The sequence below is a fragment of the Haliaeetus leucocephalus genome, unplaced genomic scaffold (genome assembly GCF_000737465.1).
Source record: "Haliaeetus leucocephalus isolate CR32 unplaced genomic scaffold, Haliaeetus_leucocephalus-4.0 Scaffold555, whole genome shotgun sequence".
Classification (NCBI taxonomy): Eukaryota; Metazoa; Chordata; class Aves; order Accipitriformes; family Accipitridae; genus Haliaeetus; species Haliaeetus leucocephalus.
In genome coordinates, this window is record NW_010972991.1 from 16,745,731 (window position 1) to 16,761,080 (window position 15,350).

Sequence of the window (15,350 nt, forward strand, 5' to 3'; positions counted from 1 at the left end):
GCCGAGCGGCGGGCAGGGCTGCCGGGGGCTCGGAGGTGGCCGGGTGGTCCTTCGGGCCCCCTCGGAGCACCGCATAGCCCTCTGCCAGGTCTTCGGGAAGCTGCTCTGCAGACGACAGCACCTTTCTGATGGAAGAGCCAAGAAATCGCATAACGCCCCAGCAGGAGCCTGGCGCACCCCGAGTGGGAACAGGGATAAAATAAAATAGCAGCTGGGCGTAAATCACGGGGTTCGTTCGAACAGAAGCGCAAGGTAAGGACACGAAATCCTTCCGAACAGCGGCGGGATTTGGACTTCTGTTGAAGAACTTGGTGTTGCCTCACTGAATGTCATCAATTTAATAACGCGAGGAAAGCCCTCGGCAGCCCAGCGTAAACCATCTCCTTTTGCCTTCATTTCGAATAATATTTTACTTTTCATCGTACTAGAAATGAGCACTATAAAATAAAGAATACTGTATGTCTTTAAGCATTAAAAATAGAAATAACAGATGCTTGAAAGATAACTTCTGTATGCCGCAGTCTTCGCGCGCTTTGTAGAGGTAGAGTTTCCAGAAGGGGGAGATACGCTTCAATACATTTTTTTTCTGAAGTGTTTAACAAAACCACACATTTCTCCTCTAGAAATGCATGTTATGAGTCGCTGAGCCGTTCACGCTAGACCGCACAGAACCAGATTTTTGTTTACACTAAGCCTCTTCATGTTGCTCTGACTGCAGTTACCTCTGCACTTTAAGCCACTTCTGCTTTTCTCCCCGTTCCACGTCCGCACTGGCTGAACAATAGCAGTGAACTGAGATTTGCAGCACAGGTCACACTGCTGTCATCAACCCTGTCACACTCTGTCCTGAGAACTGGGACTGACGTCAGCCACGTCACTGAGGTGTGGGCTCCTGCCTTCTGGAGAAGTGCAGCGATACAGCCAGCCGACTTCATAAAACGGCTAGTAAATAATAATGGTTCCCTAAACACCTTGGGAAAATTTATGGAATGAGGTTAAATCCTTAATTATAACAATTGCTTCTGTGACAGCCTCGGTGAACATCCACGAACACACACATGCAGAGGATTCATTGGGCAATTGTGCGCCGGCCGCCAGCAAACCCTCCTGCCTCTGGTCCAGGTTGGCGGCAATACTGTGAGGATGGTACTGTTTGACTTCTCTGTAGTGTGCATGTTCACACAAGCATTGTCACCAAGTGGCTGGGGATCCCCAGCATCTGTACGGGCTGCTGCTAAGGCACATCCATTCCCAGACTGCCACACTTCTGCGTTACAGAATTAATTTCTTCAGGCAAGGTGCAATAGCTGAAGCACACAGCACAGCAGCACTGTACGCCTTCCTAATACGATTACTGAGTATTTTAGATAACAAAATTCACACATACATCCATATGCATTTCCCCACCTGGGTTTGCTCACCATTAGAGTTTGAGTCTGGGCCAGAAGATTTTAAATTCCAAATGGCTGGCTTTGCCAGGGGAAGAAAACCGAGGAGCGCCGTAAAAGAAGGTCATAGCAAATAATAGTGGGACATCTGCTTTGTGCTCTGGTAAGTGCACTGTGCAGTTCCTAGCGCTCATTTGACTCGCAATGTGCATTGCCATCTGGAAAACAGAAGCATCAACATCCTCCTCAGCCTGCTTCAGTCCGAGCAAGCCTTGCCATCTGCTAGCCTTATGCTCTGTGGGCTTTTGATATATTTAAATGCTTCTGAGGGCAGCAACCTTTGTTGAATGCTGGTGAGATACTCGAATTGAATCAGAACTACAGGTCTACTTTGCCTTAAATATTTCCCAGGCAAAAGGAGCTGTTGTAATAAATTTGCCTGAGCATCTTCAAACCAAAATCCATGTTACGTCAACTAGTGATTCCTTCACCTTACCCATACTACCACATGATACAGAATTTATCTTTTATATGTGGCTTTACGAACATATCAGCAAAGATGATGAGGTACAGACATCCACCATTTAAATGTCACCGAAATCTTCCACGCAGTCAGTCTGCTGCTGCACAATCCAGGCAAGCGCACTCAAGGTCGCTGTCACGCCGTCAGTGCACTGGGCACAGCAGATGCTCCCACCGCCAGGCTGGTGCCATGCATGCAGTCTCTCTGCTACGACTTGAGCTGTTTCCCCGCCTCCTCACATAGCCTCTCAGCATCCCAAAAACCAGCCCCACAAGCCTGGAGAGGAGGATGTGTTCATACACACATGTGTTCCATTCACCTCAGCTATAAAGTTTAAATTCAAGGGGCTGCCCACTGGGTCTCTGGGTCTCTCCACCTTTCTTGTGCAAACTCTTCCAGTTTATGAATACTATTTATTAGAGCACTGGTTTGAATTCAACCAGTAAATAATTGCTATTCATTCCGTGGTCTTCAGAAAGTGAAACAACTGCAGTAGGAAAGATTAGGAGCATTTTATCATGGGAGGCCATTGCCCATGGTTAATGTAGAGAAGACCAGGTCCATATTCCAAATCTGGTAGAACAGACCCATATCTGATGGAAGGGTCTCCTTATACAGTGAGGAGAAGCTTTAACCACTTAGAAATAGGTTCTTCTCAGATGTGGCTTTTGATAGCTAGGAAAACCAGGCTTAGGTGTCTAAATATTAGATGTTCAAGGCTGAGGATCCTGAGTCACAAAAAGGCCTGGTAAGGTAAGTGCCAAGACCTGGACCTTTCATCTGCTTTTAACTCTTGCTGCTTTATAAATTTCCCTGTTCTGGTGATGTCTGGGGATTTTGACTGTGATTGTCAGTTCTATCTATGCATTGCTTTGGGGAACACATGCATACCCCAGGGTAAGCAGCAGAGAGCTCAGGCTCAGCAATGCTGTGCTCAGCATCGCAACACGCAGGATCTTTGCTGATCTACCCTCGGTGCTTTTAATTGTGGAGCTCATCATTTAGCTCTTGTTCACTTTATTACTGCTATTTTAGGGTGAGTTGTAAGTCCATGTAAAACGCTGAGATCAGAGAAGACTGCTGAATTTCTCGAATGGCTCCTTGCAGCCTGCCTGTCTGATTGAGGAAACAAAAAGCCATCTGTACTGCTGTGGAAGAAAACCAAAGTAAGAGCTCTCAGGAAAATTTGTTACGGGTTTAAGAAATAGATTTCATTTTCTTCCACAAAAAAACTTCAGAACTGTCTAAAAATCCATGGGATGATGGCCTCGATCCCTTCTAACACCTTTTAATTTAAATATATTATTTATAGAGCACGCTTAATATTTTTAAATAATCCCAAACTTCTCTCCCTCTATTTCGTTACTTTACTAGCACAGATACACCTATTTATTTAAAAAAAAAAATCTTCCAGTGGCTTCTACATAAAATTATAAGCATGGCATTGTAGTCACAGCAGTGTTTTGCAGGTACATGTGTTAACACTTGAATCTTAAAAACTAGTTTGGGGCAGATTTTTAGTGGATTAGAATAGGCAGTGATGCCCTGTTTCTGCCTTTGAGAAAAGCTTAAAAGCGTAAGTTGTATCCATATTCTGCTTGCTGAGACTCTGTACCTCCAGGTGACAGTCAAGTCATGCTAACAGTTCACTATGCAAGCCATGAAAAAAAACCCTGATCATCTGAATGACAGCCAGAAAGGACAGGCAGAGGTGAGAGCACAACAGAGTTTGTCAGAGACAAGAGGGGCATAACTGTCAGGAAAGCAAATGGTAACCCTCGGGAGGCTTGTCTGCAGAAGATTCCTGTGTCCATATACAGGAGGATGGCATTTTCCCAGTGTGAGAGAAAAATCCTGGACTTAAGTGTTAATTCTTTACTTCTGAATAAGCACACGGCAGTTCTTAATGTTACTATAGGAAACATTGTATATTTGCACAACAGAAAACACTAGAGAGAGGATTAACACTTTTTATTACTCAGATTAATTAAGTTTTCTATGGAGATAAATCTTTAACATTGTTACCAACAAGTCAAGACCAGGACATAGCTCAGATACCAAGGAGCTCAGCTTGTGGAAACAGGTCCTTTCACAGCCTGCTGAGGCTTCTAGGCAGATCTTTTTTTCTGTCCAAGTCATCAGTTGATTTATAGTTGCATTTCCCTATAGCCATGGCTTTTACAAAAATAATGGAAGCATTGAATATTTTAAACTAAACACCACTCACAAATTGTCAGAGTTAAACATCAATGAAACTATTTGGGAAAACTGTCTGCTTCACTGATAAAGGATAACTCAGGATATCCAGACATTTCCATAGTGTAAATTTTATGACGAAAAGCCCATACTGAGACCTGTTTTCACTGATTGCTGGTGGCAAATGTCTGACTCTGAGGGACTCTGGTCCGTACCTCTGCAAGACAATCCTCGGCACAATCCTTGGCTGCAGTCATGGAAATGTTTGCGTTGGGAGGGATGTCTGGAGTGCAGCTGGGCGAAGCAGGTCCAGTTAGATCAGGTTGTTCAAGGACTTGTGCACATGGTAGAATGGGAAAACTAATTCAGTCCAGTTTTAAGTTAAATTCATTGGGCCTCCAGTGAATTATCATGTGCAGGGAGAGAGCTGAGGCTCAGGAGAAATATTTTCTTATTAGAGTGGCTCTGAATTAGTCAATGGTAGAAAAATTACTTGGCTGCCTCATGAATACTCAATGAATAGAAAGGCCTTTTGCGGAACTGAAAAGCTACATTTCCTTGAATCCTGCGCTAGCAAATAGTTATTAGGATGTGAAATACAATGCTGCATCCAGACAGGAAAGCTTCTTCACTGAAGGGAACAATCTTGGGTTTTCTACACCATTCACCAAGTGCAGGGCCACAGGTCTGTCCTTCCAGTTTTGGAAGATAGTACCTCAAATTAGTGATAATCCTGAAATTAAAGGAATGGACTTGAACTTGGAAATGCTTTTTTTTTTTTTTTTTTTTAATCCAGCAAGCCCTTTGAAAAGGAGTTCCTCAGGATAAGCAAGGCAGCAATGAGGAGCGGGCTGCAGGCTGAGGAAGGGCTGCGTAGCACTTCAGCGCGGCTTGCAGAAAGCAGAGGTCTACAGCCACCACGGCTGGCACACACAAAATACACAGAAGCCTGTGGATGCAAGAGGATTTGGTCACAGAAACAAATGAATTGGCCCAGGACACACAACAGTTGCACAAAACCCCCTGTCTCAGAGAGGAGACAGAGCGAGGGGGGCAGAGCCACAGCAGCAGTGACAGATCTGAACGTGCACGGTCACCGCGGCTCTGCCTGTGGAACGTAGTGCTGGAGCTCGCGGCATTCCCGAGACCCGGCTTCTCACGTCCACGCTGTCCCCCCAGGTGGCCTGACCTCAGCGAAGCAGCGCCATGGCTTGCTGCAAGCAGGGCTGTGGAGCTTCGGGGCAGCACCTACCTCCTCTGGTCACTGGTGACCCACTCTTCATAGGGGCTGCTGGGTCGGGCACTGTCAGAGAGGTTCACCACGAGCGTTTCAGTGGGCTCATCCCACACCTAGCCTCGAGGATACTTCAACAGATAAACTCTTGCATTAAAATTATTATATGTGCTAAAAGAGAAATCTTATTTGACTTGCATCAATAACTGACTAGTGTAGCGGCACCGGAAAAAAGGATCAAGCACAACACTGAATCCCTGGCTCACGTGGAGATGAAATGGTGTTTGGCCAGAACAGCAAAAGACCAACAGGTTCCCGTGAAGAAAAATGCCTTTTCAAGTCCATCTTTGAGTTACAATTTTTACACGAGGTGCTCATCTAACTATGCTTTTGTGAGGCATGACTTTGTTTCTAGCGTGGTTTCCTTACTTCTGTCCTTGTAACTTTGCTGTAATTACAGCACCTCTTGGTTGATTAAAAATCTCATTTACAAGTTCACAATTTCTCTTTGCCAAGTAGGGAAACTTTCATATGGGTGCCCTAAAAATATCTAAAGCTGTTGAGGTTATATTAATTTAAAAAGCAAAGACCTCGCTTGTTTTTTATCAGGTATGCTTTCTTGGGTTTTCCTACTGGCTTGGTGATTTTCCATTTCTCTCCATAGAGAACCCCATCCCAACTATCAGCGTCTCTCACAGTGTCCATTCTCAGGATGATCTTGCCCACTATAATCACAGGAAAAGAGCTCCAATTAATTTCCATGGCGAGTCCTGACTTCAGCCAGCCCAACACATTTGCATCTCATCCACTCACTGGCATGTCACACCCCTGTCAGTGCCACCTTTTCACGTTTCACGGAATGATACATGTCTGCATTGGTAATCCCTGCAGTGCATCCCCTCGGTCTTTAGTTGGAAGTCTGGATCGCAGCCCTGCCCGTAGGAATCTGGAAGGAGACCAAGCCCCAGAGAGGACTGTGTCCGGTGGGCAACATCAGTGACCCAAACCCAGTGCCAAGAAACCTGTTCAGCTGTTTCAGCATCCTCAAATCCTCCGTCTTCGGCTGGGTCAATCAAGACTTGCATGCACTCTTGGATAGTAGGTGTGATACTGCTAGAGGTGGGTGTGGAGAGAATGCAGCTTCCCAGCTAGCTTAAGCCATCGACTAATTAACTAGCTTGCTAATCATTTCCTCCAGGACCTTATCTGGCAGTATCTTATTTTTGTACCCATGTAATTTCTTGTGACCCAGTTTCATATGGTCAGGCAGAACATCAGGAAGATAAACTGGGATGCAATTTATCTTCATAAAAATATAGATACTTTGGTCATCCTTCATACAGGACCAACACGGAACATCCTTTTTCCTGTTAAGATCCCTTTGGTGGCCACGTCGAATGATCCCACCATCACCTCTGTGACTTACAAACCTACTTAATGGAAGTAAAATTCCTTCTTGCCGTTTCTCTTCACCCTGTATGTCAAGAGTGAGTCCTAAAATATCAGTGTACTCCTCTCCGCTTAAAACACCTGATGTTCTCTCATGACTACACGGCCACACCTGACAGTATGCTCTCTAGGCTGCAGACCAGTGTCCCTCCAGTTCACCTACACCCCGTACCGAGTGCCCATTTAGCACTTCCCTTCCCCCCAAACTGCTTTCTTCCACACAGCTCTTCTTGCAGAAACCATTCTCCTCTCCCACTCCTGTTTGTGCTGAGAAACCAGCTGTGAGCTATTTAATGAAGGAAGATCTTTGTATCTTTAAAGATAACTTATGTTTGTCATTATTTTAACGAGTAAGACCTGAAATAAAGCAAACTTTTATTTTAGATTTAGTTTTGATGAACAAAATTGAACTAGGGGGAACAAGCATTAATGAAGAGCTCAGATATAAATGTCCTGGCATGTTTTTAATCTTTTAATTATACTTTGCATCTCAAGTGCTTTTTAATAGGAAGTAAAATCCAGTTAATATACAGAAGTGAATTTCAAAGACTTACATCAGAAAGATACTCTGAGCTCTGCTTCTAGAGATCCAAAGCAGACAGCTCATGAAGGTGTGGTATAGGTTGCCCAACTCCTTTAATTACAGTTAAACTCTAGTCCATTAAAAAAAAGGTAAGTAAGATAAGTATGACAAAAATAAGAGTGAAAGAATAAGTGCAAAAGAAGGTAATGCACAGGAAATAACATTTATTCCCATGAGACTCTAAAATGCCTTTGGTGCCAGACATCGAAATTACTGCAAATACCAGCGGTTAATACTGGCAGAGATCTTTACCAGTGAATGCAGCCAAACAGTGAGCTGTCAGATACCTTCAAAGACCGATTCAACAAGTGGCCAGTGTCAAGGGAGGGATGTAGCATTTCTCCTTTGATGTGCAGCCTTCTGAAATTGCACGCTGAGACTGGGTGGTCAAACTTCAAAGGGAAACGTGATTCCTCATTCTATTCAGCTACTGCATTTTTCGGTGCTTTGCAGAATGCTGAACTTATTTTTATTAAAGAAGATCAACTTTTCATATTTAAATTTTTTTTTATTTTTGCTTCTGAAATTCAACTGGATTTGACTGTCTTTAAACCAAGTATATTCTGTATCCTGTAAAGAAAAAGGACCTACAGTTCTCTGTAAATCATTTGAACAATTGTCAGAAAACTGTATGCTGCTTCAGCTTGTTAGTGCTCCATTCCTGAATTGTTTCAAAAAGCAAGAAGATTTAAAGAGGTTTTAAATACTGCAGAAATTTTTCTTATTATCTTTTTAAATGCTAAAAACAAAATAACCATTTTTTCCATATCCCAGGTTAGTTTTACAAACTTGGATTGGTTTTTTTTTCCAAATATGTGCATAGATTTATTTTATACTCCAGGTAAACTTTACCCCACTTTTCACTAAAAAAATTTAGGAAAATAGGAGGGTAAAATACAGTATACACGACATGTACCATAAAACTACTGTATTAGTAATTTCAGGTGCTGTTTATATCATAAATCAAATATGATTTAGTATGTTAAATTTATCTTGTCCTTTGAAAGGTTTTATATGCAACCTGAAAACTCAGTGTAATGCATGCTTTGAAGTGATTTATGAGAGATCCATTAAGAGAAAGAAGGGAAGTAAAAGACCATTTGGCACACATATTTTAAGGCTTGGAGAAGCTGTCGGTACCCTTTATTTTAGCTTTCTGCAAACAAAGGCAGGATACAAGACTAAAACGGCTGTACCAATCTTTTCAACTGTTGGCTTTATAGAGCATCTTTCAGAAGATAGCCAGTCTCGATTAAATGACTTCAGTTGATGGTGATGTTCTAGTAAGAAGTTATTCTTGCAGTTTAAGAAAAGCCCATTTAATATCAATTGCTTATTTTCAGTTTTAACTTTGGTCAGATAACAGACGAAAGCAAATAACCCAAACACCTTTTGTTAAGATAAACCATTTATGAGCTTCTCTGTAGTCCATCACTGTACAGCAGTCTTCCATACCCTGACTTATCTCTGCACCTCTTTTCTTTCAGTTTCTTCCCCTCCATCATTTTTGTGGGCATTCAAGTAGCTGTTTAACTTTCCAGTTACTACTTGGGTATTTCAAGGTTAAAGCATCCGGAGACCACAATCTCTTTAGCTATAAAGGTCACCTTGGGAATTCACAGTCTGTACGTTATTTCTGGTACAGCAGCATGGGAACACACAAGTGCTACAGTCTCCATCTACCACCGATGCATTTCACTTCCAATGAATGTTATGATTACTGCTTAGTATTTCACAGTTCTTTGAAAATGCATCTATTTTTAAACCCACAGTATTGCTGTATCTTCAGATTTACTTTGTATTAATCTTTTTTAGAGCAGTGACCTTCTGAACTACCTGAAAAAAGGAGTAATATTAAATAAAGATGTGTATCGACATTTTAAGAAGGTTGCAGCAAGCACATAGTGTGGAAATACATAGTCTATGTAATCTAAAGGAGGTCTTTAACTAGAAGTCATGAAAGAAAGAATGCTCTAAACCTTAGGATGAAAGACCTGGTTCAGTTTTTCATTCTTTCGTAACTCTCCGTGTTCATGTGAACAATTCCCACCGTTGTTCTGTCTCAGTTTCTCATACAGGAGGGATAAAAACACTGCAATACTTATTACCTCACACAGCTCTAAGAAAAAAATACATTCAAGTGTCTTCGGTGCAAAAATACTACAGTAATAGAGCAACAAACATGCTACATATAGTTAATAAGAAATATCAAGTCGGAAACTCTTACTATACAACAGGATATTTTATTACGAACAAAGACAGTAATAACAAAACTACTGAACATGTATATAAAGTTACCCGTTTACAAACATGACTACAACAATGAAGGGCACTTAGTGTGCATTTTCACAGGAGATTTTTCGGATCTTTCTCACTTTCTCAGCAGTAAGAATTCTGTATATTTTTAATGGGGAAATCATGAAAGAAATAACATGTCCTATTTAAGGCAATAAATTACAAATGCTAAAATGCAGATGCTGCAATATAAAGGTAAATACATTCAATTTTTAATACACGATGGATAAAACAAATAATTTTGGTTTATCAGAACTGTAGTTCCTGTTGATTCAGCATTTACATGACCTTTGACCCACGCAATTTTGCTTGATTGTTGAAAGTATCACCATGAATGCTGCCCAAATTGGAACACAATAATTTCTCTGCATAATATCAAAATATTGAGAAATATTTTTATTAGTAATCAAGATACTGAACAGTCTTACAAAAGCCATTGACATTCAGGTTTAGAAAACAGCAAAATCCTGGCTCCAAATTATCTCAAGCAATAAATCACATTGACTTCATTGGAGCCAGGATTTCTTAAGAGCCAAACGATGAAATTCTTATCCACGTCAGTAGTACTTGCTCTTGAGAACCACCCTATCATAAGGAAGGCTACATGTATTAAGGCCTTTTTGATTTAAAGAAAATATATTGCTGTAGCATATAGAAAATTAAGCTTTGTAGAAAAAGTATTAAGGTCTTCTTTTAAGTAAATATATTGTTAAACAAGCCTGTATATTAATAACTCAACAGTTTATTTTCTGCAAGATGTTTCCCTAGGGAATTCTAAAAAATTAAGTTACTTGCATAGAAACAATGTGAAACATATAATTTCACTGCAGCTCAGTAAAAAACCGCAAAGTGTATACTTCAGATTCTGTCCCCCATGCCGCGAGAGATCTGAAGTGTTTTCTTCTTTGGCATGATGCACTGGAACACCACACCAGGAGGGGCTCCAAGAAGCATTTTTCTGAAGCAGTGCTGCATCTAAGGCATGATCCCTGTAACAGGATGCACAGATGTCTGACCAGTCTTGCCCCAAATGCACAGTGTATGGTGCATGTTATATATAAAGGCACAATCTGCTTTACTCAGAACTAAGTAACATTGTCTGATCATCACAGGACTGTTGACTTTAGTAACAACCTAATGGAAGCATGTTAACTTTACCAAGTTTGTACAATACATACAAAACAGTAGTTCTAAATATTGACCTTATGCAGTCAGTTATTTACAAAATTCATTTTTATGTACAAAATAAATCACCACAATTCCAGATTCCCTTTCATATTCAGTGTACAAGCTACCACAAAACAGTGCTATAATTGATACATCATGACACATAATTTAGAGTATTTATAAATTTGTGTATCCCTTAAGTGATACTGCTGTTTAAGACAGAGTAAAGAAGAGAAAAAAATTAACAAGTTTTGAAAAATATCAAAGATGCAGACAGAACTTTTATGCCTTGAAAAGTAAGAGTGCTTTCTAAGCATTATTTTAATGCAATTCATTACAAAGTGTTCTTTATACTGGGAATAATATTTGTTTCTTTCGTCTTTTTCTTAAATTACTGCTAGTCAGTCCAGCCGTGTCCTAGAGAACTTCAATTTCCATTATTCCTGGATAGGATTAAATATAGTACATTATTGCTAGCTGCCCCCCACAACAAAACTTAACATTTTTTAAGTGCAAAGCAAGATATGTGTGTTTTTTAATAAGGCACAGAATATCCGTTACTTCCAGTGTAACACAGAATCTGTATCAGTTTTATACATTGAAAATGTTCATATAAAATTTCAATCTTTCAAGGGTTTGAACTGTTTCCTGAATCCAACTCTCTTCTGGTGTCTGAAGCTGAGTAGACAAGTAGTGATACGGAAGCTGACTGAGAGACATCAGGTATTTGGGAACAGCTGCTTTGTAATGGAGGAGATTCAACAAAATCATTTTTAGGAGTTATTCTGTAAGTAATGAAAAATAAAACACAGGGAGTCAATTTTAAGCACAGTGCATTACACTGGAAAAAAACCCCCATTTTTAGCAATGAAATTATAATATATCTTAAGCTATATTCTTTTCAAGAGAACACAATACAGTTCTGTATACTCTTCCAAGCTTAGGGTCACCTCTCAAAATGATTGCATTGCAGCCACCGATTTCTTGAGGGTCACTGTTCAACAATACAAGAATATCCTACAAGTTGAAGCTCCAGCACTCAATGCTTAAAAGGAGAAGAAGAATCTTACAAAAATATAAAATAGCCCATATGAAACAGTTTGTAAGAATTACAGTACTCTTGACACTTACTGAGGGTTAATTGTATACTGAGAGTATAGTGATTCTTCAGAGGGAAGAAATAAAAAATGTACAAAAATAGTGGCAATACTCATAAACAAGCAAAAGACTGAGTTAAGGAGCCTTACCTTCCTTCACCTACTCTCTTCATACTCTCAGCCAAGCTGCTCATATCACATGTGCTATCTGCTTTGTTTCTTTTTTCCACCTGATCCACGGTCAGTTTAGAACCAGATAACATTTGATCTCCACTGTTTTCACCTTCCTCGACTCTTTGGGCTGACGTTCCGTCTGCCTCTATCTCTTTCTCAGATGTCTCTGGAGAGGTTTTAATTTCTGCAACAGTTTCTTGGCTTAAGTAATCATGATTAGTGATTGCTACTGCAGAAGTTCCATGATTTGTTGTGCCACCTGTACTAGTCCCCATTGACTTTGAAATGACTTTCAATCTGTGTGAAGTTGATTTGTAGTGCTTCTTTTTATGTTTAACTTTGGAATTGTGCCTCAAGAAAAATTCACATGATTCCTGCAGCACTCTTCGACTCTCACTGATTGGACTGAAAGAAAATACAAGCGTGTAACTGAATGAAGAGGATAACCTTAGATACAATGTAATATAGCTTCATACACAAAAAAAAGTGGAAGAATAGCAACCAAAGATGCAATCTGAGCTGGATGTTACCGAACGAGGGAGAAAATTACATGTGAAAAGAGAAAAAAATCTGATCATAATGGCTCCAAAGTAATTGTGTCTGTGGAACAATTAAATAAAGCAGATTTGTACATTTCTTACTTCTGCAAGTAGGTCCAATGACTTTAGTAGATTAATCATCTAAGAGAAGAAAGCAGGATTAGCTCATAAGCAGCTGTATTACCAAATTAACTTTATGTAAAGTAAACCTCGTTCAAGTGGAAAAAAAGGTAAACATTACAAAATTGACTTTGTTATTTTTAAATTCTTACAGCTGAAAGCAGTTAACATCTGAAACACACGAAAAATTATACAGGAAATGGAAAAAGAGGGGAGAGGGAAAGGAAGCTATAAGCTCACCATCAAGGAATGTAGATGTAAAATAAAAGGAGCTTAAGGACTGCTGCCTTGGGAAATCCAAAGAAATGAAAAGATCTAAAACCACAGTATAATTTACGAGTAACACAGATAATCTAAAAAGAAATAATCAAGGAAAAAAAAAAGGAATGGAAAAAATGACAAGAAATGGAGATGACATTTATAATCTGTTTAAATCCATAGATACAAATTTACTAAAATTAAGTAATAAAACTGAATTATTCTGTTTCAGAAAAAAAATGAGGAACTGTAGATTAATACAATAAAAGTGATACTAAAGATGGGTCAATGAAAATTAATTTTAAAATAAGACAAGCCTGGCAGAGGAGAAAAGCAGAGGATGTTATTACTGCATGATAGTAAACACAGCTAAGTACTGTGCCAACTGAACACGTGAAAAGATCTAAATTGATGGCTGAAATTATCTTCCCTCATTCAACTGGAAACCAGAGATTTATTAGCCAATGCTAAACACAACAATATGTCTTCTGCTCTATGAAAGAGAACAGATCAGCAGAGGAAAATATTTTCTATCTTCTGAAAATGTTGTCAAAAAGTCATCGCATATGTAAAACTTCCACAGACTCCAATGGAATTTTGCTGATGCCCATATGCGGCATTAAGACTCTGAAAAAGAAAGGGCCTAAGGACAACATTTTGATTACCTGACTTATATTTAAAGAAACATGTCTGAAATCCAACTCATCTTAAACTATACACTTTAAAAAACAGGAATAAAAAATTGTTCTTACTCTCTTTTGCGGTTTCTGTTGAAGAAATTAGCCCATTCAGAACAGGTCTTTTTACTTCCCACCCAGAAGACTGGAGATATGCCAACAATTAATGTCAGCAAATATTTCATCAGAAACAAAAATATTTCTGGTCTTGCTAGTGCCTTTGCCTATAAGATAACAAAGTTTAATAAATGCAAAGAAGAAAATATACTTGTTGATTAATTTTTTAAATGCAGAAAACAAACAAATTATGTAAAAGAGAGACTTTCTCTTACGGCTGCTGTTCTTTGTTGAGGCTTGTACTGTGGACAAATGTTAGACATGTACAGTCAAGTCAGACCTGGTTAATGTCTACAGCTGAATACACAGAGAGGAGATTAGTCAGAAGGAAATATTTTTCTTTTAAATTGAAAGGAAACATAATTTGGGGGGTAATAGTATTAGTAAACATGTTCTCCAGAAATAGTTTGTATGTATAAGATTTATCCCTTCAACTTAAAAGAAACAGTAAGTGGATGAGTTGGGAGTTAATCAGATTAGACAGCATCGTCAAGGAGCCGCAGGGAACTACATAGTAGTTTTCTGTTTATTGCAAAATTAATCCACCTATTTGCAGAACAGGATCATAGGAGCTGAGACATATAACTCAGTAAGAGATTATTATCTCCTGCTCCCATGCTGCAAATTTAATTTACGTTACCTGGCTTATCTGCCAGTCCCATCTATGAAAGTCACTGCTTTTGTTAGCCAGGTAACATTAGCTACTTCAGCTGAAGTTTGTTTTTATTTGGTTTTGATCTGGCCAATGTAATAAATGTCTACAAGCTAGTTCAGGTAAGCCAAGGCCGAGCATGCCACTTTAAGCTACTCCACAGTTAGCACACGCTGTTTGTTATAGGGACAGATCCCATTAGGTACGTCTGTGTAACATTCCCTGTTGCTATTTACTCTTTCCAATGGGTTAATTAAAGGCTAAGAATACATGCTCTTTCTGTGTTATTATGCCAAGCTGTTATATTTAAGCACTACAAAACAAGTGGGTTTTTTGAAAAGCATAAAAGCCTTGTTTTCAGCCTTGTGTATTTTGGACGACTTAGGTTGATACAGAGCTCAGTTTAAAACCCACCGAAGACAAAGTGCACTCGTTAAGAATGGTAATGGAAGAAAAAAAACCCAAGAAGTCTGTGAGCTGTGCTACTCTCAGCTTACACTGACTTCAATACGGAGGATATAGAGGATGTTTAAGAATGCAGCAGGATCAAGCCTTATCATTCCATAATGCCTGTGTTTATACTCCTCTTTTTAATCATAGTTTATTGCAGTAAAAACATAAGATGGTAAGTGCAAAGCAATGAAAGATGACATGAGACACTCGCATTTCTCTTAGTGATGGAGTCTTGTTTTATATTTGTTCTTAAATGGAAAGAAACAAACCACAAATTACTTGCAATTGCAGGGATTTTTATGTACTTACAAAAGATTAAATCCATAGAGTACTGAATATGGGCAGATTCACTTTAAAAGCCTTTCCAAGGAAGTGGTTTTTTAAGGAGTCAAATGTTAAATACAAACAGCTCTGCAATTTAAAGTGCT

The 15,350-nt window shown here is 39.5% G+C and overlaps 2 protein-coding genes across 2 annotated transcripts in view; both read right to left on the bottom strand.

The window, feature by feature from the left end:
* Positions 1–151, bottom strand: part of CTHRC1 (collagen triple helix repeat containing 1) — a 6,732-nt gene extending 6,581 nt beyond the window's left edge. The window contains exon 1 of the mRNA XM_010577134.1: positions 3–151. Coding sequence (XP_010575436.1) covers positions 3–151 — 149 coding nt within the window. The remainder of the gene's footprint in view (positions 1–2) is intronic.
* Positions 152–11,142: 10,991 nt separating this feature from the next.
* Positions 11,143–15,350, bottom strand: part of FZD6 (frizzled class receptor 6) — a 30,621-nt gene continuing 26,413 nt past the window's right edge. The window contains exons 4-6 of the mRNA XM_010577016.1: positions 13,776–13,924; positions 12,083–12,511; positions 11,143–11,620 (exon numbers count right to left, since the gene is read on the bottom strand). Coding sequence (XP_010575318.1) covers positions 11,464–11,620; positions 12,083–12,511; positions 13,776–13,924 — 735 coding nt within the window. The 3' untranslated portion in view covers positions 11,143–11,463. The remainder of the gene's footprint in view (positions 11,621–12,082; positions 12,512–13,775; positions 13,925–15,350) is intronic.